Here is a 27,415-nt window from a genome sequence, read left to right on the forward strand (position 1 = left end):
AAATGGCAAGCAATTGTGATTTTTCTTTTAATAGAGACAGCAAAATAGCCCAGGATGCCTAGTAGCATCAGATTTTTAGAATTTTACGCAGAAAGAGCTACTCCAGGTAATTTCTTGGAAGTGAAGGCGGCAGACGGGCTGTGTTCCTGCATTCCTCAGCTTGTGGTTGTAATAACTCTGAATTGTGTTAACGTAGAGCTGTGAGAGCACAGACGGGTCTGAGCCAGCCACGCTGAAAAGCAGGCACTGCAGATCTTTTGGGCTGCAAGTAGTTCAGCCATGGGGAGGATATACTGCTCCAGGCAGTGTTAAGGAGTAACAGTGAGGAGGTGTCACAGCAGCCTCTGCTCCCCAGTAAGTCCATGCCTACGTACTGAGGAGTTAGGTCCTGCAGGTGTTACCCTTAGGGAAATGGCTTCTGAACCAGCAGCTCTGTCTTCTTCCCCCACAGAAACTATGCGATGAAGATCAAGAAACCTTTTTCTCTGCACTATGACCCTTTCACCAGCAGCGTAGAGGTTATGAACACACCTCAGAAAGTCAAGAGGACACTCTGTCAAATGAAAGAGGAACTGAAAAACCTTTGCCTGGTCCTTGAAAACCTCTCTTAAAACTACAGCAGTACATCTTACCTGGCATAGAGATACTTGTAGATGGTTCCAGCACTTCAAGGTTTAGTGATGAATTTGTAGTTGCATGTGAAAATCTGTAACCCACAAAACAGCTCTGTTAAGCTAATCTTTTTACTGTAATTTAGGCTGCTGACTTAGCCACATTAATGAGTTCCTATTGAGTATGTTTCAATGACAAACAAGACCAAATTACTCCAATTTTGGTAGGTGAAATGAGCTACAGCTGTTTGGAGTGTATTTATCTGTTACTATTGGACTCTTACAGGCTTTTTTCTTTTTTTTTATTCACCTGTCACCTTGTCAAGTTATCTGTCACAAAGTAGCACAGTAATTCTTCAGCCACACACTCTTTTACTTGCTGCTTACTTAAATGACATGATCACAATCTTTTAGGTTGGCTAGCTGCCTACAGTTAGCAGTCCCTGCAGCTAGCTAATTTCTGCTAGCAATTACTATCAGCTATTGTGCTCACAGGCTATGAATGGTTCCCTTACAATGTGCAAATGCAAGAGTTTGTAAGAGGAACCCTTTACTTCTGCTCACTATTTATTTTTTAGCCACTCACCACATTCAGCAGCCTTCAAATATGGCAAAAAAATTTCCTGTCATGTTTAGATTGCAGAATATTTGTCCCTTGGCTAAAAACAGCAGAAAATAATAAGTCCATGATACTCTGGCTCTGTCACATATAAGGATGCTTAATCTGAAAAGGACATTTGGATTCTGGGGAGGAAGTAGAGGTGTAAGGAAGGATTTTCAAAGAAGCCTTTAAGAAAGAGTGTCACTGAATTTTAATGGGATTTGGATACTTCTGGAGACCTTTAAAAATCTTTTTTTCTTGTTGAAGTCATGATGATTGCAGTAATAACCAAAAGGCCACATCTATGGAACATCTATTGTAAAACCTAAGATCAACTACTAGCACCCATATAAGCCTTACTATGGGAACAATATCAGATACATGCTCCAACTCATCTTGACTCCGTCTCCAGTCCCTCTCTGATAAGTGTCTGAAATTTAACTACACCCTGCAGGTCACATTTCCCAGAATTGCCTTTTCCAGACTTTCATGCTTTGTGTGTCCACTTCCCTCCTCTACTATCCACAAGTAGGGCCTAGTTCAGGAAAAGAAGATGGGGCTCATGCCTGGAAAGATTCCCTCTCCTCTTAGCGTCAGTGGAAACAGACAAGGTTGATGCGGGTTACAGGTATGGCATGAACGGGTCAGTGTGGATCTGATGGCTCAGGCTGGGTGACAGTGACCCACAAATATCAAGGAAGATTTATCCTGCACAATTTAGAAGCTCTACTTATCTTTTCAGAAGTATATTTATCACGTGGCAGACAGCAGGCTTGTCCACTGCTATCCACCAGCTGCCAGGGTACATGGTCTGAGCTCTGAGGCAAATGTGATGTGGTTTGGCTCTTGATGGAAAAGGAGTCACCATCTCTGCTTCAGCTGTAAGGTCACTGTGAGATAGGAGCATGAACACGGAAAGTCACAACACAACAATTCACATGCTGTTACTTCATACAGAGCTTATCTCACTGTAGTTTGTTCACATGCCGGGCTATAAAGAAACTGTCTTATAGAAAGTTAATGGGATTTTGCCTCTTAAATCTTCATGTCTATAAGCACTTCAGAAAATTTCCCCACGGGCGGTAATAGAGTATTCAAGATCTGGGGAGTTACTGCAACTTCTCCATTTTATTAAGATGTGGTGATGCCTGAAAAATTTGGAAGCATCTTGACAAAAATGGCTATAAGACCCCTACCTCTCAAGAGCAGGAACATCCCAAGTTCTTTTTTTATTTTTCATTTAAGTCCAGGATTCATCTGTTCTTCTTCAGGAGAACACTTGCATATCATAAACCCTGTTCTCCTAGAGATTCAGACAGGGACAGAGCTGAAGCAACTTTCTTTCCTTCCAGTATATTTCTGCTGCGATGGAGGATGATCTCTTAGCATACTTTTATGGATTTAATTCTACTTATCCTGCTCATACACACACACAAATACCATTTCTCTTCAGACCAGTTTGTTTTGTTACATATTGTAATAATTTATCTGTCTGCTTCCTGCCAATTGGTGCACAGGCAAAGATCCTTGATAGCTCACAACAGATTGTTTTCAGAAGTATTATTTTCATCAATCAGTTGTTTTACAGTGAAAATTGAACCATGTGCTTCAGTTTTGTGTGTTTTCTTTTTCTTTCTTTTTAAGTGGAAGATAATGCCAGAGCAGATGAGCTATCAAAATATTTTCTATAGATGGACTCTGTAGGCCATAGGGCCTTTTTCACGTATTCCCCGTGAAACAGTTGAATGTGGAGTTTAGACTTGAGTTTGGCTATTGCTCAGAACAGACCTATACTTGGAAGAAATGAGAGACCTGATGGATTTGTTTTGCCCAAGGCCTCACACTTTCCTTGGAGGGACTCCAGGCCCGCCCACACACCCTTGTCTTTTCCAGTTCCTGTAGCAAGGAGAGAAAAAGAAACCACTTGGAGCCAGATTCTCCCACCCTTACACACGTTGAGTAGTACCCAATCTCTTGAGCAATCCCAGCGACAGCCCTGAGCCTATTTAAGGTGCTGTATGCAGACAGTAAGAGCAGGTTTATCAAAATCTCTGCGGGTGTGCTTGCTTTTTTATTGTCTTAATGACAATCAGCCAGCTTACATGGCTACAGTAGGCTCCAGTGAAGCTTAGCAAAGCTTCAAAAGTAATGAATTTGGCTACTTGAACTTTTAAGAAACATAAATATTTTTCCAAAGGAGGCAAATCTTTCCCTCCTTACTCAGGCAAAACCTACCCCAGGATAACCACGTTTGACACTCCCTGCTAAGGAGGTCCAAATTCTTCCCATCTGATTCAGTCCAGTGACAAAGCAAAAGCCTTCAGGATTACATCCTTATGAGGTACACTGGTCATGCTGCTCTTCAAACAGTCATTCTTTCATTTCCTCACAGAAGCCAAGAAGTACCTCATACTCCTGTCAGTCTAAGGCAGGGGTGATGGGGAAGGCAGTGATGGGGCCTCCCAATGAAAATAATGGCACAGAGGAAAAAGCACCAATTGGTAAAAATATGTCTTTTTGTCAGTTTGCATTTCAGCAGTTTCACATTAATCTTGCACAAGAAGGCTCCAAAGCCAAGTAAAACACATCTTGTGACTTGAAACTGAACTGATGAACTCCCCAAGGGTCCTTCGCTTATCCCGATAAACTTATTTTTCCTAGATGGAGTGCATTTAGAGCAAAATAGTGTATATTATTAAATGTGTATTGTGTTCTGTTATACATGGGAGAGTTAGTAAATTCAGTTTGTGGGTTTGGGTTTGTTTTGTTTTTTGGCTAACCAAGTCTGTCCTCTACCAATTTTGGTTAACCTTCAAGCCTCCAGCTGCTTCACTACTTCCCTGCAGATTCACTAGGGATGCCAAGGGTACCACTGTGTAAGGAGAATACACAGTTATGCAATTTGGGGAATTTGGCAGGACAGGAAGAGGAAATTTAGGCAGGCCTCCCACCCACTCCCAGGAGAAATAGTATTGTATTACAAGGCAGAGCTGTCATCCTCAGAAAGACCTTCTCAATCACTTCTCTTTGGTTCCCTTAACATTTTGACCTTTATACTACCTGGTGAACCTAAACCTTACTTAACCAGTTAAAGAAATACAGGGGGGTGGGAGAAAGATCTTCCAAGAATGGAAACTGCTTTACTCTCAGTCATCTTTGTCTCTGGTGGTCCATGAAGGAAGAAGCAAACAAAAAAAAAGCAAACTTCTGTGGAAATGATAGTGTATTCCTGAAGAAACCTAAACCATGAAATTGTTCCTTTTCAACTACACACATGAAGATTGCCTTACACCCATCGCTGAAATGCCATAACTTACCCATTACATCATGACCATCAATTAACCAGGCACAGAAGTGTTACATGACGGCTTGAGGCAGGAAATGAAGTTACCAGGAAAAACCCTTTGGTAGCTTTGCCTTGCACATGTACTGCAAAACCAGAAGGTTTTCTGGAGCCTGCTTCCGTAGATATCCTACAGCATGGAGAAATTCCAGCTGGCAAAGAAACAGAGGGGTATATGCATACATCCCTAGTAATCTCACCCACCACTAATCAGGAGTTTATACTTGGGCTTTGAGATTTAGTTAGAGGACGTTACTTCGCAGCACTCTTCAGCTGGCACATGATCAGAGGTTGGCAGAAAGGGTTACTGGCTGTATCGTATTAAATATACATTAACTTTGGGTAACGCTGGTGGCTGAGGCCCAAAGTGAAAGAAAATCTCTGGCACTCTCTCCCACCACAAGAATTCCTCAGGGAAAGAAAGTCAGACTAGAAAAGGAGTCTGGCTGACAACTGGCAGAGCAAAGGGACAAGGAATGGAAAGGACTGGTAGATAGGTCTAAAGCATGTTTATTTTGCGTATGCTGTTTCATTATATTAGAGAAACATTTCTGTTGGAAAGGAAGGGTTTTTAGCATAAAGGAGGAAAGTTTGTGCCTGCAAGAGTGTAGGAAGGAGTTAAGGTCAGTTAAGTTTTTTTTAACTGTGCCTGGGGAGTGTTAACCTTATCTTGGGCATTTACTTTCAGCATAGGGTACAGCTGTTAGAAAGTAGAAAAGGAGTTTCAGGAAAGAGTTTTTTACATTGTGTGTGGAAAAGCTGAAGATGATGAGGCCTTGCTGCCCTGCAAGACACAAGAGTCCCAAATTTTGAGTGAAGGCAACCTTAGGAGACAAAAGCAAGCAACTGGCCAAGCACTGCTCCTCCAGCAGAAGACTAAAATTGTTATTGCTGTAGTTGTATGCTAGGTGTTGTCTCTTACCCTGCTTAACTGTTTTGTCAAAAGTAGTCTTTTTTTCCTTTTATTTAAAATATTTTTTATTGATCCCTTTGACTTGTGTTTGGAAATGGGGAAAATTAACTCACTGAACATGAGAAAGATTAATATTATTTTCCCAGAGTTTGAGCGGAACTTGAGCAACAAATGAACCCTCTTAAACTTAAACCCGGCCTATTGTTGAAGGCAATTAAGACCTGGCAAAATGGTTACATTCTGGTAGAAGAGATGACAGCTACCACTTGGTGTATCCAAACCGAATCTCTAGTCTCATCCACAACCATTAGTGTTAGTTTTCAAGGTATGCCTTTCACAAAATTACTCATGATAGATTCAAATACGAACTACTAAATTTAAAACATAACACTTAACACCTGCTATGTACAGGTACAGTAAGTAGAAAAATCCTCCAGTCTGGAATTTCAGTATGTGACCTGGCAGCTTTGTAATGATTTTGGATACCATTTACAATTATGTGGCCTATTTCAGCTGTCGCTGAAGTTGTGGTGTTTGAGCATGGCATGCAATATTAGGCAGGATTTGCTGTTGACTTTAATGAAGCCAGTTTGACTGATCCCACTTACAGACTCTGAATCAACAGCAAAATTTCTCTTGAGCAGGCTAATAGCTAAAATGTAGAAGTCAGAATAAAGGATTCATTTACAGTTATATCACTGCGCTGCATTTGGTACTTTCCTCTTATATTTACTGGCAGAGAAAAAAACCCCAACTATCAGTATTATAGAAAGATTCCTTGAAGTGGTAGACTGGTACATTTTAAATACTCTGATATAAATAGACAATTAAAACAAACTCATAGAAGGAAAATATCTATTAATTTGTTAATTAACAAATGCTGTCTTTCAAGAACATCTCACAAGATGACACAGATGATCATAATTATGTTTTTTACAAGAGTGTTAGAAACATTCTCAATAGAACCCATAAAAAAAAAAAAAGGCCTGTTTTTAAGTATTTCCTGAATGAATCCCAAAACTGATGGGTTAGAAATGGAATGTGTGTTGGATGATGATATGAATTTTGTAGTGTTTAAGTCTTGTACTTCAGACATTTCAATTTGGTTCTGACTCTTGCATTAGTTCATATTTCTTGGTTTAAATCTGAGTAAACAAAATGATTTCACTCAATCCTTGTGTCTCTAGTGTCCTACAAAGGCAGGCTTTGTAACCAAATCTGAATTTTAGCCCCCTTTATGAAATATTGTGTTAGCTGCAGGGAGCCTGAGGAGGAAGGAGTTTCGTAAATGAAACTTGCTAGTCACTGTTGCTTGTTGTAACTTTCTTCCAATTACAAATCTTTATCCCCGGGCAAGAAACAAGTCAAAGGTTACCACAATGGGCTTTCTATTACAAATGTATCATCCAATAGTGTTATCAAGTACATACACAATTTGGTAATAAAGCCACAGCATCACTAATGTGGTAATGGCTTTATGATATTGCCTCTTTGGTTGTGGGCAAACCATTCAAGCATATTTTCTCAGCATTTTGTGATACATCATTAGTTTCTGCATTGTTATCTTACTTGGTTAAATGGAGTCAAAGATAGATAAAAAACTCAGATCTGGGTGGAGAAAATTTACTTTCCTATTGCCTTGACATCTCTCTTTGTCTAGGAACCAGACTGAAAACACAAAGCAAAGAAGCAGTGATATCTACGCAGAAAAGTAGAGAACATGTCACACTACTCCTTGAATAGCAAAGATGTGCCGTACAAAGAGTTTCCTGATTAATTTCTGCAAATCATTCTTCACATTCCAGCAGTTTACTAAGCCTTTAGGTGCTTAAGAAGCCAAAGTTGTTACAGAGGACTGTTGGGTCCAGTATGATTCCCACTGATGGCTTAAATCTGATAAGCTGAAATTAAAATGGTGTTACACCACCAGTTTCAGAAAAGCTGTCTTAGGCTATGCTACATGGCCCACTGTGTTGCCTGAGAATTGACAAAAGGAATTTCAGGTTTTGCGCTTTTTAATGTATCAGTTTTGAGATGACGGAATCCTGTTTATATTTGTGTGTAAGGCAGGGTAAGATAAATTACATAATTTAGGAAACATGGAGCAAGGGGAAGTAATTTTTTATGTAAGCAACCCAACTCATAGAAGTGAGGAAGAATGTACTCCCATAGCTGAGGGCACCAACAAAACCCGGCAAAAACTGTTTTGCTCTGAATTCCTCCTACAATGCTATCACAGAGTCTTCTGCTAGCAATTTCTCTCCAGAGAAACAGATTCAGCATTTGTCACATTACCAGACTTCCATCCTCAGTAAAGAAGTTGTTATTTTCAGCATGACATGAAAATTTTTCACTAGCAAGATCTTGGTAGATTAAGTTAACACATCTTTAAGATTCAGGTCTTTGGTACACAATCCATTTCTCTGTGGCAGCTCTGCTGTTTCACAGTATGGATCAGTGGAAAAGTGGAGCAAAAGGACAGCAGGTGAGCATAAATAGGAGAGAATCCTAGATTCATGGTAGTCTTGTGTAGCTTTTTTGCTGTGCTTGAGGCAGAGCAAGGGGTGAGGGATCTAATCCTGAATTAAAAGACCACTCTTCCACAGAGCTGGAGTGGAAGAGCACCTGCAGTGCACTTACTGTCCCTCATATCCTAAGCTTATCCTGTGCTTTTGCCACACCAAAAAAGCAACCAACCAAACAAAAACTTTGGTCTTTCCCATCCCCTGTAAAACAGAAGCTGGGGGCAGAAGGGAGCTGCAATGCTTCAATAAGCTTTTTTTGGGCAACAGGAGAAGTGGGGCACAGAAAGTGCTGAAAAGAGCACGAGGACTCGCTCATATCCCACAATACCTGTGGGATGAATCTTATCCTGAAAACAGAATCTAAAGATAGAAATGTTTTTCCTCTCTCTGCCAAAAAGAGAATGAGAAGTTGTACACAGGAGCATTGCTCCCATCAGAACTGCGTCTGGAATAATGAACATGTTACTGAACAGAATCGTAGAGGTTGGAAGGAGCTTCTGGAGATTGTCTGGTCCAACATCCTACTCAGAGCAGGGACAACTAGACCAGGTTGCTCAGTATTGTGTCCAGTCAGGCTTTGAATATCTCCAAGGACAGAGACTCCACAAGCTCTCTGGGCAGCCTGTTCTAGCATTTGACCACTCACAGTAAAAAAAGCTTTTCATGTTTAAATGGAATTTCCTGTATATGAATTTGTGCCCATTGCCTCTTGGCCTTTCGTGGGATACTGCTGAGAAGAGTCTGTCTCTACCTTCTTTGCTGTCCCCATCAGGTATTCATACACACTTTGATAAGATCCCGCTGAGCCTTCTCTTTTCCAGGCTGAACAGTCCCAGCTTTCTCAGCATCTCTCTGTGTGTCACGTGCTCCAGTCCCTAAATAATCTTCATGGCTCTTCATTAGACTTGCCCCAGTATGCTCATGGCTTGTGCTGGTTACAGCACTCCAGATGTGGTTTCACCAGTGCTGTGCAGAAAGAAAGGATTGCCTTCCTCCATCTGCTGCAATGGTCTTCCTAATGCAGCCCAGGATGCTGTTGGCCATCTTAGCCTCAAGTGCAGACTCCTGGCTTATAGTCATCTTGTTGTCCACCAGTACCCCCAGGCCAACAGACCTTTCTGCCAAGTTCCTTTTCAGTTGACATGACCCCATTCAGCAGCATGCCTACATTTCCCCCATTTTTGCTGCAGATATACTTGTACAAGCCCTCCCTCTTGCCCTTTATATCCCTTACCAGATTCAGCTCCAGTTGGGCTTTGGTTTTCCTAACCTCATCTATGATAGAAAGTGTCTTCCTTTACAGGAGATCTGAAACTAATTCCATGTTTCTCTCATGTTTCTTTTTTATGTTTGAGATTTGTCTAGAGCTCCTTGTTTCATCCAGGCAGGCCTCCTGCCATCTTTCCTTGGCTTCCTGCATGCCAGGATGGACCATTCTTGAGCTTGGAAGAGGAGATCCTGGAAAAAGTGACCAAACTGTCTTAAGAAAATGTAGAGGGTGGGGGAGGTGAGACAGAAGGAAAGCAGAGAAAATTCTGCTGCTTATCATTAAGCCAATCTGTAGTCATGTTAGAGGCCCAGGTTCACGTGCTTGCTCCAGTGGACACCTAATTTACCACAATAAGAGAACTACTATAATAAAAGAGCAATTGAGGAAGGCTTTTCTGTATTATGAAATAAACTAGGGGTTTTGGACATGTTTTATGGATGTGAAAAGCCTCAGTTTGATTTTGTGTCACATGAGACCACAGAGAGAATTTGGCATCAGCATAAATCTGGATGTCTAGCCTATTGACTAACAGGAGGATCAGTCCCCTGAAAGCTTTTGCCTTCAGCCATGTAAGACCCAAATCAGACCGTGCCAATCATCATTGCCTTGTAATTGAGATACCTGAGTAACACTTGTTTCAAATCCTTATGTAGTTCACGTGTGAGGAGGCACACAAGACAGCGTCCTGATCGTGCAGAGTTTCAGACCTGCAGAAGGATTCTTTTGGTTTTAGGGAAAAGGAAGATAAGGTTTTGAATACACCTTCTTCTCTTGGAATCTGTTTAGTGTCATAGGGCACTTCATCCTGATGGGATGAAGAGGCTACCGATAAATATCCTTAAGAATAACAAGTTCAGTAACTGATCTTTTAAGTGGTGTTCTGATTTCTATTCCTCCTGAATCAAAGCACTGAAATGCAAGAGAGCTGCTGTAATCCCAGGATGTGGAGAGAAGAACATGGAGGAGTTGGGACTCCAAGGTAATATACTGTCAAAGGGCTTGCCAGTTGAGCTAGCAGGAAGAAGACAGTCAAGGAAGCTGCAAGTCGCTCTGAGGACTACAGTTAGGAGTTGCCTGTATAAAGGCATCGGTGTCTCTAGTATAATAGGAAGATGATTTATTCCTGCTTATTTCTCTCTGTATCCTAGAGGAGAATCAGCCTGTCATATCCCTTTTAAGGGGTACCCTTCACCTGCTATCACACTCCAGAGCTCCAGCAGATTTTCCCACAATCCATTTGGCTTCTGTTGGCTGCCCAGATCCTGAGCTGGCTCAGCCTGGAGGACTGAGACGACGCTGCCCTGTCCGCTAGGCTGCCCGCGGCCACCTTCCCCAGCTGGGCTGTTGATTTCCCGCGGACCCTGCACCTGCGTGCCCGGCAGCGCTGTGCTATTTGCCTTCTGTCCACAAGGTGGTAGCGCAGCATTAGCAGTACGGTAAACCTGCCGGCTGGCTCGGCTTTGGCCCCGTTACCTGACAGGCTCCTACTGATGGACAGGTGTTGACAATCTTCTTCCTTTCGTTAACTTTCTAATGAAAGAACAGCGTGGTATATTAGGCCAAAGCCATATAGACAGGGGTAGTAAACATCTGTGAAAATAAAGAAGAGATACAGAAATCTGTTCCACGCCCTAAAGGACTGTTTGGAAAGAATGAGTGGTAGGGATAAAATCATGTAGACCAGTTTTGAGATTTTTATCTGCTTCTAGAACTGCTGGGGCTAGATGCCATCAAAGGCTGCTCACAGGGGATGAAACTGCCTGAGCGGCAGTGGCCCCTAACATCACACTTGCGTGGCTGGCTGGCTGCAGGGTGTGGTGTGGTAGAACTCAGCCTTTCAAGGTCCACCACAACCCTTATCTAGCAGCTTGTACGACCATATCGTGGTTATCTCCTTAGTGAAATATTTAGGCTCTTTTCTAAAGCTAGTTTAGGTTATAGTTTTGCCTTTGGCAACAGTACTACTGGCTTCAGACACTCCCATCTACAACCTTGTCCCACTTTCCACTGCTCCTTGCTGTCCACCACACCTGGCAGCATGACTATGACAGATCAGGAAACTACTTCAACATTATTGTCTCCCTGAAACATACTGACTTTTTTCAACCAGATTTCAGAGCTCTAGTTCACAACACAGGCTCAGGAACAGCTGTGCTGGCACTAGTGAGAAGGCATCAAGCTTGCAGCAGAGGGTCAGGAGTGGGAAAGAACACATTAAACTGGAGTTAAGCCCATGAATACATTTTATCATGGACCTGTGGTTGTAGTCCCCCATGCTGAAAGACCTCTCTTGCCAGGATTTGTGTCTTATTTTTCAGTCTGTTGTACCAAATGAGGTAAATTGTCCTTTAAAATATATGTATTTCACGTTAATGTTATGGAGATCACTACTTAGAAAGTTACTTAACAACAAAATATTAGTTAATTTTTCATAACATTATTACAGTATAGCCAGGTTAATGAACACCTCATGAGGATTCATACATGTTCAAAACCTATTCATACTCTTAGGTCTCAAAATAATTCAGTTTGAGGGTGATTTTTAGTAGTCAGTCTTTTGTTCAACAGAAAATCAGAGCATTCATACAAACCCTTTGAGCTGATATCCTACCCTCACTGGATTGTGCTCAGTCCTGGGATATGTAAAATAATCAGCGGTTTTTGCTGGAGTGGAAGGGGTAGGAAGAGGGCTTCATCTCCTATTTAGTGTGGTCTCTATCTTCATATCACATCATAATTAGTGCTGATTAACTAGGGCACTCTCTTGACTGCCTAATTTGAGATCTCCTTCAGCAGGTTGCCGAAGTGTCTCTAACCTCAAACCCAGGCAGCTAGGCTTCTTACATAGGGTTGAAAAGACCGGGTATTAGTGTCAAAGAGATCAAAAGAAGGTTTTAAACCTAGTTGGTACCAGAATCTAGTACTGGAACAGAATTCTGTTGTTTGAGTCTATTTACCAGTAATTCTAGGTGGTCTCCCTTCAAAGTGCTGGAAAGTCTTCCTTAGTGTCATAGTGACTGCCCACAATCCTTACAACCAAGACAAAGTGTTGCACAAACTACGCAGGCTCTTAGTTCCCAAGGGCATTACTACATACCATGGGTCTGACTATAATTTTTAATCTGTTACTGTAACTGTAGTAGGAGGCCATTATTTATGTCAGAGTACCCTTATAGTGTACTGATAAAGTATGATGAAGTATTCCAAGGAATGGACATAGCTGTCTCCAAGAAATGGAACTGCTGTTGCAGTCTAGTGAAACTATCCAGTTGAGTGAAAACACTTACATTGATGGAAACAGTTTTGCCAGTAAGTTCATGCCACTGTTGGGGATCTCACACTCCTGACAGAGCCTGGCAGGAATATGGATCATAGATGAGGCCTAGATCAAATGAACAATTTAGAGTTAGAAACATATAGCAATGATCCTTTCAAAATTATTTTATTTACAGAAAAATTCAACTGAAATAAAGTCTCTTAACAGGAGGTCTTGATTACTTTTCCATTTCCAAACCACACATCATAATGGGGATGGAATGTGGTTACCATAAATTGTTGGTTTACAAATCATCACTGACTTGTTAGCAACAGCTAGGATGTTAGAGTTAGAGCAACAGTTTGGATGTGATAAAATAGCAAAACCCCATTTTTCATGGCATCGTTGGAATGAATATAAATGAATTCTTCCCAGAGATTCATTGTGGTGGTTGTGGTAAATAGCAAACTGCATATTTCCTGCTCATGTTGAAATCAATGGGAGTTTTATTATTGGCATCAGGAGAAGCAGGATTTGACCTTAATAGAAAAGAGAAGAGGAAAAGAGAAAAAGATGAGGAAAAAGAAAAGAATGAGCCCGAGAGTTCTAAAATGACTAGCGATTCAGTTGCCTGACTGGATACACTTCAGAAGAGGAGTCTGAAAAGCTGAAAGTACCAACAACCTGAAACTGGGGCCCCGTTTCATTTGGATTTCCTTCCAAATTTTGCTTTGATTTCTCTGCTTGTGAACTTTGAAACTGAGGAATAGCCAATACTAGTCACTGCTGAAAATGCAGATTTTCAAATTTTCCTTTTTCTTGGAAATGCTTCTGCCTCACTAACGGCGCTGAAGAGTTCTCTTATTGGGTTTTGGATGAAGCCTATAAAAACCAGCAAAGGCATTCTTTCAGGGAAGCCAGCACAAACTTTCTTCCATGCTTGTGCTTGAGTCATGACATAGATCATTATCAGTCACTTAACCTTGCTCAAGCAAAATCCACATCTGCTAATAGACAGAATTAGGAACCTTGCCTCTGTCATATAGGTAAATCTACAAGAGAACTTCTGCATTAGAAATAAATAGAAGCTCTGGCTTGAAAAAGGTCACTACATTTGCTTAGCTAGTTGACTAAACTACTCAAATTTATGGATTTCTCCTCAAGTACTCTATAAAAATAGACTAAACCAAACAAAATCACAATGTATGCATTCTCACCACATAGTACAACACATCACAAACTTATTCCCTTTATTACATGTGTTCAAAGCACTCACCCCAGGTCACAATTCCTAAATACCGTCCTTTAAATATTTAAGAGTGAGTGAAATCTGGTCCTCTAAATTCAACAGTAAAACTTGCAATGGCTTCATATAGACCAGAACAGATGCCGAGTTGAATTAACTTGATATCAGTGGAGCTAGGATGATCTCTATTAGCTGAACATTTAGTACTTGCCTAATTATATTTTAACACAAGAAACATATAAGCATCCTTTCCAAGTATATATGCCCTTAAAAAATAGCTAATGAGGGATGCTGATAAAGATATGACTAGCAAATGCAAGGAATAACTCGTCTGCCCAAAAGAAGTATCGTTCCATTTGATTTGTGTTCTATCCTTCAATACCCACAAATTGCATCTCTTGAAATACAAGTCTATATCCAAGGACTCTGACCCTTAAGGTCAACCAGATTACTTGTCCTGAACCTCCTTTTGGACCTTTAGACTGGCACACAGGTGCTGAAAATGATCATTCTGTGCAACTGCTCCTGAGCATGCTGGTAAGGAATCTGGGTAACGTATGAGTGTTTCAAACCACGTCCTGCAGCAATGCAAAGCAGAATGAATTTAACCATTGCTAACAAAACCTGAAATTGCAGTATACGTTAAATGGACTCCAACATATGGGGAGAGAGAGAAGACAAGTCCAAAATCACCATTTTTTTTAAGATAAAGGGTTAACACAGTTCATTCTTTCCCATCTGATATTATTTTTTTGGTTCTCTGTACAAAATTTTCATCAGCTGCAAGACAGCCCTTTGAATAGCGTGCGTTGTCCCAGCCAGATGAGGAAGGTTTGTAAAAGAAAGTTATGCCTAATAAATGTCATTTTTCCTTAACAGAGTCAGACATCGCTGAGCTCTAACATGTAAGAGCAGATGATCCAACTGAGATTATCACAGGAAATCCAAGAGGAATTTGATCCGGTCCTTTGAACTTTGAGTAAGATTTCTTAACTGTGAAGTACACAAGGAACTATGTTGACTATTGTCATATTTGGCTAGAGACCCCTTGTTTTACCAAACTGTTCTCTAGAAAATGACCCTTTATCCCTAAAATGTTTCTGATGTTTCCTGAAAGAGACAGCAAACACAGAGGAAAGATATATTCTGTGCTCTAGAAAATCTTAACCTGTCAAAAAATTCACACTCCCAAAGGTAAAAGGTAGTTAGTGCTTCTTAGAAGGTCCACCTAAATTTATTAGCTCAATTTACCTTTGGCCTGGACAACTTACCCCAAATCTAACCACTGAAGTACACAAGGTCTTTACTGAAGATGTACCTATTGCCCATTTCTCTAGTTTAATAAATTTGTTTCTTGTTCCTCCAGAGTGGAAAAGAAGTTTTGGGTCCAAAATAGCATATACATGCATTTCATGATAAGAAGACTTACCTTCCTCAGTTCACTGCTCCGAGGAGGATTTCAGAAGCAGCATTTCATATCCAGGTTCACTACTTTCCCCATGACAACTGGGATGTTCGAAAGAGAAGCATTCAAAGTGGTACCTTAGTACCTTAGTGTGCTGGTCTCCTTTTTTAGAACTGGATTTGATTTCACTAGTTTGATTTAATTACTGTATTTAAACTCTGAATAAGTCTGGACTATGGTTTTTCTAGGTGGTACAATATCCCAGACTCATTCTGAATAAAGGTACTGCTATTAAGGAATTTCAAAATGTTTTAGCATTTCTCTACATGGCAGACAGAATGGTTTTGTAATGTAAACTTACCTAACCTAAGCTGCCTTGCTTGCGCACTGGTAGCTGTCTCATTGTGCCAGCAAGGAGCTTGGTAAGGGCTACTTTGCCCATCTTGGGAGAGTTTTGCAGCCTCTGCTGAATTCCCTGCTCCCATGACCAGACTCTCCCTGCTGGCACTCATCTGCAGCCGGAGGCCAAGTCTGCTGCCTTGATGTCTCGGTGGAATCTAAGTTCACTCTTCAGATGTCCTAGTATGTGCCACAGTAATGCCAGTTAATAAAGTACTTGCCTGACCTACATCAGTTTTGATTAAGAGCAGAACACCCCAAAACCGAGACTTGGGACTCCAGGAATTATGGACCAGAGTGTTTAGAGGCTGTGCAGAGCTTACATGGCAGACCGAGTTGCCTTTGAATGTACTAAGATTCAGGCATAGCAAAGTCATTCTCTCTATCAAGATGTTCGGGGCAGTTTACCCTAATTCTGCACTTCTTGTATGTTTATTTGCCAGTAACTGAGGAGTCCAGGTAATGACATCACCTCAGGATTACCCTTTTATCCACAAGCACTTCCACATCCCCACCTACCCTTTTAACTACTGCTTTTTCCTTGGACTTAATTCTAGACAGGGAACTGCCACATTTCAGCATTCTGGGGCTTAGGAGAAACATGTAAGTGCTTGCCTAAAAGCCATAGTTAGCGCAGGGAGCTACTCACAATCAAGCAGTAGGCTAGAAGCAGGGTGCATTGAGACCTCACTTTTGGGATATGCCCAGAGAGGCACTGAGGGGTCTTCTCAGTCAGCACAATCCCAAGAATGCCCATGAAGTTGACAGAGACTGTAGAAACTCCTGTGGAGATCAGAAGATGCTTCAAACTGAGTGCTTCTTAACATCCTGCTTGATGGATATAATAGCAACTGTTCAGGCATCTGGTAGCCTTTGGCTATGTGCTTCCTAAAGAGTGTATATTACTGCATACTGCTTAAAGAGCACAAAGGCTGTTGGTATGTGGTTAATAAGCAATGCACAAGCCAGAATGTGGTATTTAGAAAACCAATGTGTTTTTAATGTAAGTAGACATTGTTACTAATATCTAAATTATAACCCCCCCACACCTTCCAGACTGAGTCCAAAGCACCTATCCTTGCCAGGGACAACAAAGTAACCCAAATATGGAGTTTCTTGGTTGAGATAGTTTTGAGTCATGACATTTCTTTAAAATAAACATTAGGAAATTATCCAAAAAGTGAGATCACCCCGCTTTCTGAAGTATCTTCCTATCTCCCAAATGTTTTGGCTAATATCAGTCGTTTTGCTGAAAGCTTATAGTCTGACATAGAATTTTGCCTGTACAATTTCAGGTGGATTAATTTCAGCTTGAAAAAGTCAGCGTGGGACTCAAAGTCAGGCTCATTATGGAAGATCTTTCATCATACTAAACTGTGGAAGAAAGAAGCATCTCTCCATCTTGTATTTTCTCTCAGTCAGCACTAACAATAACTTTGCCTCTGCTACTGAACAGCTGAGCCAAAAAACCAGAAAGACAAAAGCCAAAGGCAAACCAAGAAGACAAGAAGCAGAGACAGCAATGAAGACAGAGAGAGAAAAAACAAAATCTACCCCACATACAAACCTTGCTCTGAAAGCTCAAAGATAGGAACAACAGTGTCTGTAAAAGTCAGCTTTGACATTAGGAGATGACAGCAGCAGCAGACATGGCAAAGCACCTAACATGACCTACTGTCAAGAAAAGCTAATGAAAACAAGATGGGAAAAATAAGGGAAGTTTGTCACTTTAAAAGAGAAGAGTAATTTTTAACACTGACAGTGTGCAAACCAATCAAATACTCAGATGTTGGATCAGGTCCATATCAAAGTAACCCAGCCTATAATTACATGAGCATCGAAAAATGTCAAAACACAATAATAAAGATACTGTGGAATTGCTTTGTCTTTTGTGGAGCAAGCCTATCCATACCACCAAATAAGGGAAAAAGTTAAATAGGAGTTCAGCATGATGATTACAGTAAAGGAACCATAAAGGGTGGGAATGGGCAGAAGTAGGAAGAAGAGAAGAAAAAGTGCAGAAATTAGCAAAAGTGAATAGTGAGTGAAAAGAAAGAGACAGCTTTGTGCTAGGTGGATACCTGAGAAAGAGCTGCAACGGAGTCATGTCTTGAAGAAATCTCTGTATCTACGTTTGCAGAAAAATATAGTATCTTCCACCAGTCCACCTAATACCATCAGAAAAAAGCAAGCATGCCTTCACAAATACGGGCCAACCTTCAGGTATGAAATGGAAAAAAGGTTTTGTATGCCCTGAAGGTTTTCTGGTTTTCAAACAATATAAGCTGGAGTAACAAGCGTACCACCTCTTCCCGCAAAGCTGATCTGGCCTATACACTTACCCCACCATAGCTATACTGCCAATATATCAATATTGTCACTTGGAATTCCCAGAACACAGGGTCAGATATAAACTGATGCAGCTACACTGAGTAAAGTGAATGCACATCTATTTTCATGAGTTGATAAATCACTTCAGGATCTGGCCAGAGGCATGTTTAGTCCTAATTGCCTGACAGGTCCCCAATGTGCTCATTGTGTATCTACTTTTGCTCTTATTGAAGCGAATGGAAGCTTTAACCTTCAGCTTTGGTGGGAGCAGCATGAGGCCAGCCCTAGATGTTTTGAAAAATCTTACCTATTTCAAAGAAAACATTCTCTGCCTTATAGGGGTAATTCTCCCATCATTTGAGAATGAGGCAATAGATTGCATGAATTAACTCCTTATTTGTGTGTACAACATCAATTATTTCTAACATCTCCTCGTCAGAGTTTGAACTGCATAATCAAATGCAAAGAAATGGAAAACAGGAAAGCAAAGTTATCACTAATGATCAGAACCCCAACCAGCTAAAACCTCCTATGCCTTCAGAAAAGGGACAGCAACCTTCTGTCCACCAGAAGCTAGTCCTTTTTCTTCTTGCAAACACCTCATTTAATCTTGCAGCACAAATAATAATCCTGAACTTCCTAAATGTTATCCTAGATCTACTACTGCAGTCAATGGGAGTTTTGAAAGTGCAAGGAGCACGCACTGGACTAGAGCCTTGGGCTATAAGATCTAAGTCCAAGTCTATGCCTTTTTCTAGTCTGAAAAGTGCCCACAAGTTTATGGGTAACCTATAAAAACATTAGAAGTAATTGTGGTGGTCTTACATTGTTTAGATTGTTTGGTTTCCACTCCCCAACCTCGTAATATGAACAGAGCTATTACAATGATCTATTATAGTTGGGGCCAGTCTCACTATAGAAAACTTTGTACAAGCTGAGAACCAAAACACAGTCACAGCTCCAAACAGCTTGGGGATGAGATGAATTCTTTGTCTATCCTGCATCCTAAATGCATCCAAATTATTCTAGTATCTGTATATCTACATGGACCACTTAACTCCCTCTTGAACTCTCCTTAGTGCTTTAAATTACTTGTCAGCCATATGTGAAAACCTTTACCTCATCTAAAATTTACATTCCAGAGCTTTCTATCACTGATTTCTCTCAGCAGTAAAGTTTCTTTTGGTCTCAGTGCCACTGGAATGGTGGGACCGAGCTGCTCCTGCCTTTTGTATAGCTACTCAGAGTTGTGTGTGGAGCAGAAATGTAATCAGCCCTGGGCCAGAATTTCAGCAGTCCCTTATTTAGTGCATCACAGCATGGGGGAGGGCTATCTGACATAACAAGGTAACATGATTGCTGCTGCTGGCAAGAAGACAGATGTCAACATTGCTTCTCCTTTTCACAGAAACATACCTGCCTTTATGAAGAATAGGTTAGCAAATATTGTAATACAAATAGTAACCTCAGCAGAGCTGCCAAAGCAGGCTCCAAAGAGACTGACTTGTTTACAGTCTGGACCAGTGCCTTAAAACCTGACATGCTTATTCAACAGAAAATTAACCCCAAAACGGGTATCATCATTACTGCAGAGAGAAGCTCCAGAAAGATAATATCCTAACTCCCTCCAGCTGAACTCAGGACATTGTCCACGTTTTATCACATCAAGTGCCCTTGTAGTCATTCAGAATAAACAAGCAAATAAAGAAGTGAGGTGTATCTCATGTGATAGCTTGGGTCACTGGGACTGCATAGATGTTTGGCTCGTGGCCCAGCCCCCTGCCTTCACTTGAATTACTACTGGAATCTAACTTCTTGCATTGTTTTAAGAGACTAAATTGTTCTCTCTATGTACTTTGGTCATCCCAACTCAGATGTTATCTTTTCCTTTCCCACTCTAGTTTTTGGCTATAAAAATTACACATGAAGAAGAGTGCTGAGGAAAGCCTTTTTTCCCCAGCTGCAGAGTGTGTGTGTGTGTGTGTGGCTATGGTACTGTTCTCCTCCAAATGACTTTGACAAAGATTGTAATTTATGAGGTCATTTTTTTTTAAGAGATTACTAGTGATTCTCAGGAAAATGAATGCTACTATAGATAGTGATTCTCATGAAAATGAATGCTACTATAGATTTGACCTTGGAAGGGGCAATACCAAACTGGTGTAGGTATAAAGGGATAGAAGAAATTGTTTCTGAAGTCATTGTAAACATTCAGTGACAGATGAAACCTTCATAGGGAATGGTCACTGATCTGGAAAAGTCACTCTAAAGAGATGTCATAATCTTTTGCTATCAAATTTTTTGAAAGATGGAGAGAAAGACTGGTCCTGGAATTATTATGCAAAGGCCTGTAATGCTGGATTTACCAAAAGAGACCTCAATCAGCTTTCATTGCATAATTCAGTTGATTTTGAGCAACCCCATGGGCGAGCAAGAGAGGGACCTGACGTGGCACAGGTGAGAGCCAGGGCTTTCCTATGTGACCTGGTGGCAGAGCTCTGTGGGAGGCTGTGCACTGCCCTGCATCCTCCATGAAGGTCAGTGGCAGGCACTAGCGTGGCAGCTTCTAGATGGAAACAAATGAGGGTGGTGCTTTTCATGCCCATTACTTGGTATGTCAAACTCCACTTCTTTGGGAGAAATTGATCTCAGACCTCCATATAACCTGGCAACTAATTTAACTGGATTTGGATTTCATGCAAGTATTCATGTGTTATGAAACTTTTACTGAAACTAGACAAAAAAAGGATTTCCCCTATCTCAGACTATTTCCATTGGGATCTGAACTGGAGACATTAATGAGAAGTCAATATTAAGAGACTGCAGCTGTCATCTAGAAGAAAGGGTGAACATAGGGAGTTATTGCTTGGGTGGTCAAAGGTGATAATAATTTTTGATGGTTACTCTTGATGGCCAACATGAAGACACATGACTTCCTTGTTCAACTGCTTTATCAGTGAACCTACAGTTGGACAAGCAGGTTTCCTGGGGCTGCAGCAATATGTCATTTCTTTTACCCTGTCAAAGTGGTGGACTGTTGTTAAGAAGGGAAAACTGAAGCGCCCTATAGTTATCAGGTCACAGGTGGGTTGAGGATTAAGCACATAATCCAACTAGGTTTTGGTGAGAAAGCACATACTTCCACTGGAAATACCTGACAGCACCTCCTCTATGCTGAAAGTGTAATAGAATGCAGTGAAAATTGAAAGGTTTTCCACAATATCATATACAAAGTTTAAAAGAATTGTATCCCTTTTGTAAAATTTGGTAACTGTTAAAAAAAAAACAACCAACAGAAAAAAAGAGCATTGCTTCCTCTTCTGTCTGTATTTTTAGAGTACTATCTGCAAGAACTTATTAGAGCCAACCCTACTAAATTCCTTATAACTATCCCACAAGGGTGGTTCTCAAAGTGAAAAAGAGAAAAATGTTGGCAGTTTATGTAATGTCTTTTTCACTTATACAATCTGAGAGGCTATCTAGGAAGTTCAATGGTATACGAGTCTCTGGTGGCAAAAATCAAGCTGGAAAGCTTTCTCTGCAAGCTCAGCCTTGTTTATCAGTGTGTCCTGTACAACTTTGTCTCATATCTCTCTCTGCTCATGAGAAGGCAAAGAAAAACCACATTCCCTTGAAAAATGACAGACTGAACTAGAATGCAGTATTCGGTTGACTGAAAAAAACCTTACACATTTTATGAGAGCTACTTCTGGGTCTGTTTTGCTGGAAGCAAACATTTGCCCACTAAAAAGTCTGGTTGATTTCAAGTGGGACAGTAAAATGTTCCTGCTAGTCCTTACTCCATTCTCTGCCTTTCCTATAAGTAGCCCAGGTTCCCTAGTCTTTTCTAAAATGTTCCCGCTAGTCCTTACTCCATTCTCTGCCTTTCCTATAAGTAGCCCAGGTTCCCTAGTCTTTTCTAATCTGAACGCACAGAGGTTCAGTCTCCTCCCCTCTCCCTTGCAGCATACATGATCTGGAACTCAGGACTGTTAAATGCCTAACTCGTGCCCCTCTTGCTATTCAGTGTATTAACAACTCTGTGCTCCTGTGCTATTTTCCCTCCTCATGTGTCTAGTACAAAATGTTAAGCATCCTTGTGACCTTTAAACATCCTGCACAGCTCTCCATCTCCTCTTTACATGATCCAGACTCATCTCCACCTCCTGTTAGAAAATCCTATGCATGCACCTGGCTTGATTACATCAGCATATATGCACACAGCTGAGTGAACACATTTCAATGAATCTACTGCAGAAGCAAATGGAAATGAATACCTCTCCTTCTGTCCACAATCGAACAGTTGCTCTACTATGGTATCAATTTGGCATGAAATTAGAGTTATCTGTAAATCTGTTTTCATTGCTACCTGAATGCTGTGATGTGGAAGCTAGAAAAGAAAGATACTGACAAGATTTTGATGGTGGCCACTAAAAGCTGAAACTTTCAGTTCCTTGTGCTTAAAACAGCACCTTCTATGGGTGTTACATCTTTTTTCTCCTTTTCTCCTAGGTGCAGTAGCTACATATTCCAGGAGTATGTGTGAGTAAATCAAGAATTGCACAAGAGATCCAAGACACATACCAGTCACTATAAGCTACTACACAATTTACCCAGCAGTTGCATTTCTCAACATCTCTACTAGGGATATTGTGTTTTTCAGTGTTCTACTGCACATAAGTGGGTGATAGATGTTTCTTCAACCTGCACAACAAACATGCAGGAAACACCAGGAAGAGGTACAAGGATCTTATAAATGTATATGCGCAGCAGTACATTTGATTTGGAATCCTGAGTTTGACTGTAGAGCACACACAGCCTTTCCTCCTTCAAGGGTAGAGGGCTACTGGACTGGAGGGATACCGTAAAATAACTCCTGACTACTGCTGAGCAGGGCAAACCAGTGAACAGAAGTGTGGGTTCATTGCCGGCACCAGCTGGACAAAGGAGAGCAGCAGTATAAGAAAACAAGTGTTATTAGGAATAAAAGGTCTGCTCTGGATTCTTGTTCTGAACTTGACACCAGAGTACCAGGAAAGTCTCTGTGGGAGAGTTTGGAAGACTTCAATTCATGTCTGGTGGAGCAAACAGCAGTTGTAAAATCTCAAGAGATGAGGGCCACCCAGAGTGTGTCAGTTTATCAACTGGACAGCTGTGGTGTGTCTGCAAATGCCAAACCATAAGCATATTGGCAGGGGAAGCAGGAACTGTGGCCAGCACACAGAGAAGTGGCTCCTGAGTTTCTGAATTGCCTGCCTCTCGGAATACACTTCTGGTCCAGGCCAGCCTGCCAGCTCCAGCCAGACTACCATGCAGCAGGCCAGTGACACAAACACACCTCACACCTGGCTTCACAGCCTTTGGGAAGATTTCTCTAATAATATAAAGGATGGCATTTTGAGAATATTGTAGCACTCCGCTCACCTCCCTGCCTTGGAAAAGACCTTATACTCTTTTTGCTTCTCAGCTAGGGAAACAGCCCCTTAGGAGCTATGAGCAGTGTGACACAAGGACCTGACAGTGACAGAGAAACCACCTAGGGACTTGGTCAAATGCTTTAGGATCATGTCTGATCATAGTGTGTGAGCATAGCAGTAAAGCTACTTTTGCACAAACACAGTAGTCTTACCACAAAAGAGCACCCTGTGTCTTAAAAGCAAAAGAGTCAGTTGTTGCTGATGGCTGAATTTTCCACCCACAGGGAAAAAAGCTGGAAAGCAAAACAAATTAATCATGAGAGGAAGGCAGAGAATCATGCCTCGAAGAACAACTTGGGCTACAGTGGCAAGATAACCATCAACAACAAATGTCCAAGAAAAAGTGGACATGCAGTAGATTAAATATTGAATGAAGTGTTATACAAAACATACACAAAATTTTATATCATCCTTAGGTGTCGTTCAGATACTGTATAAGCTGTGATATTTACGATTATTGATGCTTATAGTAGTAGTAGTAGCAGCGTTAATATATCAATAGGCTCTGAAGAGATAAACTCTATTCCTAATGAAGTTCTGGTGAATCCTAATAGATTCCACCTGATCCATTTTGAGGACATTAGCTATGGCTTATTTTCTGAATGTTAAGCTCCTAACACTGGAAGTAGGGGCAGAGGATTATCCAGGCTTCTTAAAATCCTCTAACCAGCGAAGAGTTAGGCAAAGGCAGGGGCAAGTAGGTGCTGTTCTTGCCTGTCCTCTGCTACCCTCTGGGCCAGATTAGTGGGCTGTTAGATATTCTGGCCTGATCTTTCCTCTTGCTTCCCTGTACTTTCATTGGAGAAGGATAGACACAGGCAGACTGGGGTGCACTCTAGAAATGTCTGCAGTTGTTCTGAGGTTAAGGGAGAGAGGAGGGTGTCTTTAGAAACTAGCAAAAGATCCAGTCTTTCTTTCCACTGACTCTGTCTTCCTTGTGAAGCATCACTGTCTCCAGAATCCTTGCAAGTAACATGGATACTTCTTCCCTGCAAATACAAGGAAACAGTCTCAGGGCATTATATCAACCAGGAACCAAATACTGGTGGCACCGTTCCAATGGAGCTATCAGTAAAAGTTTGCAGCAATTACTCAAATGTCCCAAACGTTGGTTTACGGTGAATGGTTGCGTCTGCAACATACAGAACAACACGGACCGATTTAAACATGTTTCCCAGAGCCGAGTTGAATCAACACATGGTCCACATCAGGGGGATTGGACTAGATGACCTTCAAAGGTCCCTTCCAATCCAAACCAATCTATGATCCCTGCAGTTGCATAGGCATTCTGGAGCTGCATATTTGAGAGATGGGCATTGGGGTCCATTAGGGAGCAGATGGTGATTTGGGATAGCAGGGGACATCAAGGTGTGTGCTAGTGAGAGAAAGAGGAGACCACTACTGTTTTGCTTTTCTATTCCACCATGCCTGAGAGTTTTTGTGCATTCCTTAAGACCAGCACTGATGCCTGGCCCAGGCAGCTCCTGCAGGCGGGTGTGATGGGAAGCAGGCAGGGCTGAGCAGGCACCTGCTGTGACCATGCGCACAGTTGCCAAGTGGCACCATGGCACGAGGTGAGGACCTGCCACCAGAGCATTCTGTAGTTTGCTAGTCACAGAGTCAAATGGTTGTGAGGAAGATGTAGATCAGCTAAATAACGTGGTCCTGCTACTCAGCTGGTGAATCCTTTCTGCTCTCCAAATCAAGTGGGACAATCTGGCATAGGCTGACTCTACCCTTCTTATTCCCTGGATCTTTTGTCATAATCACAGGAAAGGATAAAAAACAGGGAAAAAACAACCACACAACCAACCTCATTTGTTTGACTCTTTACCCATAAATACCACACCTGTTAAAATAATCTTTTGGCTACTGAGGTCAGAGTGAGCAGTGAATTTTGCCTGAAAAATGCAAACAGAAGGAACTTCTTATTTGAAATTTTAATGGCAATATCCAAGCATAGCCTTGCAACAAAATCCCTCTTGTTAGTTTCAGTGCACAGCTACAGATTTTATTAGGACAGCTCTAACAGGGCAGAAGAGGGAAAGGGTTGATGATTAGTCATTAACAAGATGCAGCCACAAAGAAGATGACAGCTATGACTCTGGCATGTCTTGCTAAAGAAAGGGAAGTATTAATGTCATTGCTAAAAGCTTTGGCAAGCCTCCATTATGAGAACAATACAATTCTGACCACCCATGTGCAACAAACATGTATTGAAAATGAAGCAGGTACAGAGAATGGCCACACAGCTGATCAGAGCCTGCCTCAGAAGGGGACTTAAACCAGTGGGTTGTTCAGTCTAGGAAAAGAAAGGCTGCTGGATGTCCCAGGGACTGTAAGTTCAGCAGACATAAGGGAAGGTATAAAAGTAGATACAGAGAAGAACTTTGAAAATCTAAAGACAATAACAGTATTAGTAGTTGTAAATTGGCTAGGACTAAATTTAGGCTAGAAATTAGAAGGTTTCAAACTTTTGGAAAAATGAGTGGAGCTTTGGTGCTTCTCTCCTTGCATTCCCTACTCTCAGTCTTCATGGTCTCCTCTAGTTGCTACTGCTATTTCTCCCATGCAAATCTGATGTAGCAGCACAAACTGGTTATTGAACTGAATGGTGCCCCTAGCTTCCACAGTTCCCAGGAGGTTACACTCTGAGTAGCAGCTGTCCTTCTGTGCACTACAAGTGAGCAGTTTTTGCCCTACACTATCCTGTAATCCGTAGTAGAGTCAAAGGGATTACATTCCATCACATTCACGCAATAAAACAACAATTTTTTTTCCCCAGATATGATAAAAAAGCAAGTCTTAACAGCAAAGCCACTAAGTTTTTCCCTATAACAACACAAAAGACAAAGGGAGAATCAGATTTTTAATAAGGATATAGAATCTACATAAGGATCGAAGATAGGCTGGATGCTTTAAGATTATCCACCATCCAGTATAAAATTTGTTTCCTAATAACCGCTCCATACCAACTACTGAAATATCATTCACCCATTCTGTGCACTGCTTTCATCCCTACCACACATTATAAAATGTAATACCAAAGATAAGAAACCATCAACAGCAGCTTCACTGCTTTCAATACTTCAGTACAAACACTGCTTTCTACTCCTTTAAGAACCAACACCGACATCTGGATCAATCTTCAGTTATTTGCAGTAGCAAACCCTTATCATCAGTCTGAATACTAGTATAAACTCATATAAACAGAGACTAGCATAAGGGTATTAAGATGCATTTTATTTAGCTGCATGGGAACTTGTTATTTTGCTCATAAACATGGGAACTGTCATATTTAAATATTTCTCCAATACAGTCATAAATCTCTGTTATAACTGAATGTCTGAGTCTAGCTTTCTCTTTGAACTTTATCTTGCCTTTATGGAAATTTATTGTCTATGGTTCTTTTTTTTTTTTTTTTAGTTTAGTTGCTTGCTTGTAGTTTTGTCTACTGTCTGTGTTACAGATGCCTGTGACTTGTTGAGTATTCCTACGTTACAAATGAAGACACTATATCTACAAACATAGGTATATAAAAGGATTTTATATTATATAAATATTATATAATTATCTTCCTGATCCCAAGTCCAGCGAAGTCAGAAGCACCTTTCACCCACTCAATGTATTTTTAATTAAACCTTCTAAAAGAGATTGGCCTGAGGCATGAAGCACAGATCAGAAGTTCATCTTCTGTAGGGTCTCTGATGTGAAGGTTTCATTTAGGCCACACACTACCTGTAGAGCAAGGAATGGTGCTGCAGCTAAGGAAGAACTCTGCCAAATAAACAAGATCGTATGTAACACTACATAATGCTTTCTTTTTATTCCAATCAATTAGGAACTTCCAAAGGAAAAAAAAAAAAAAAAAAGATTTCCACTGTTCTGAATAAACTACCAGTGACAAATGAATAATCAAACTATCGTGTTGACATTTAAAAGAAGGCAATGTGGTTTGTCCCAGACTTAGACTTTAACTGATTTCAGCATAGAGAGGCACAGGGAAGGGTATGTGTGATTGCAAATGCAGTGCCAGGA

At 41.0% G+C, this 27,415-nt stretch overlaps 1 protein-coding gene and 1 long non-coding RNA gene across 6 annotated transcripts in view; one reads left to right on the forward strand and one right to left on the reverse strand.

The window, feature by feature from the left end:
• Positions 1-17,450, forward strand: part of LOC130150599 (tyrosine 3-monooxygenase-like) — a 48,777-nt gene extending 31,327 nt beyond the window's left edge. For 2 of the 5 annotated variants that reach the window (XR_008822291.1, XR_008822292.1), the window contains 2 exons: positions 14,645-14,744; positions 15,132-17,450. Coding sequence is in view for 3 of the 5 variants with exons in the window: in XM_056341720.1 (XP_056197695.1) it covers positions 452-611 (160 nt within the window). In the remaining 2 variants the exon portion in view is untranslated. Of the gene's footprint in view, positions 1-451; positions 853-14,644 lie in introns of those variants that run through there. The other 3 variants (XM_056341721.1, XM_056341722.1, XM_056341720.1) reach the window with 2 other exon arrangements.
• Positions 1-27,415, reverse strand: part of LOC130150608 (uncharacterized) — a 58,728-nt gene that overhangs the window by 5,905 nt on the left and 25,408 nt on the right. The window contains exon 3 of the long non-coding RNA XR_008822294.1: positions 633-12,645. This is a non-coding gene — a long non-coding RNA (uncharacterized LOC130150608). The remainder of the gene's footprint in view (positions 1-632; positions 12,646-27,415) is intronic.

This window comes from Falco biarmicus, chromosome 5 (genome assembly GCF_023638135.1).
Source record: "Falco biarmicus isolate bFalBia1 chromosome 5, bFalBia1.pri, whole genome shotgun sequence".
In the NCBI taxonomy this organism is placed as follows: domain Eukaryota; kingdom Metazoa; phylum Chordata; class Aves; order Falconiformes; family Falconidae; genus Falco; species Falco biarmicus.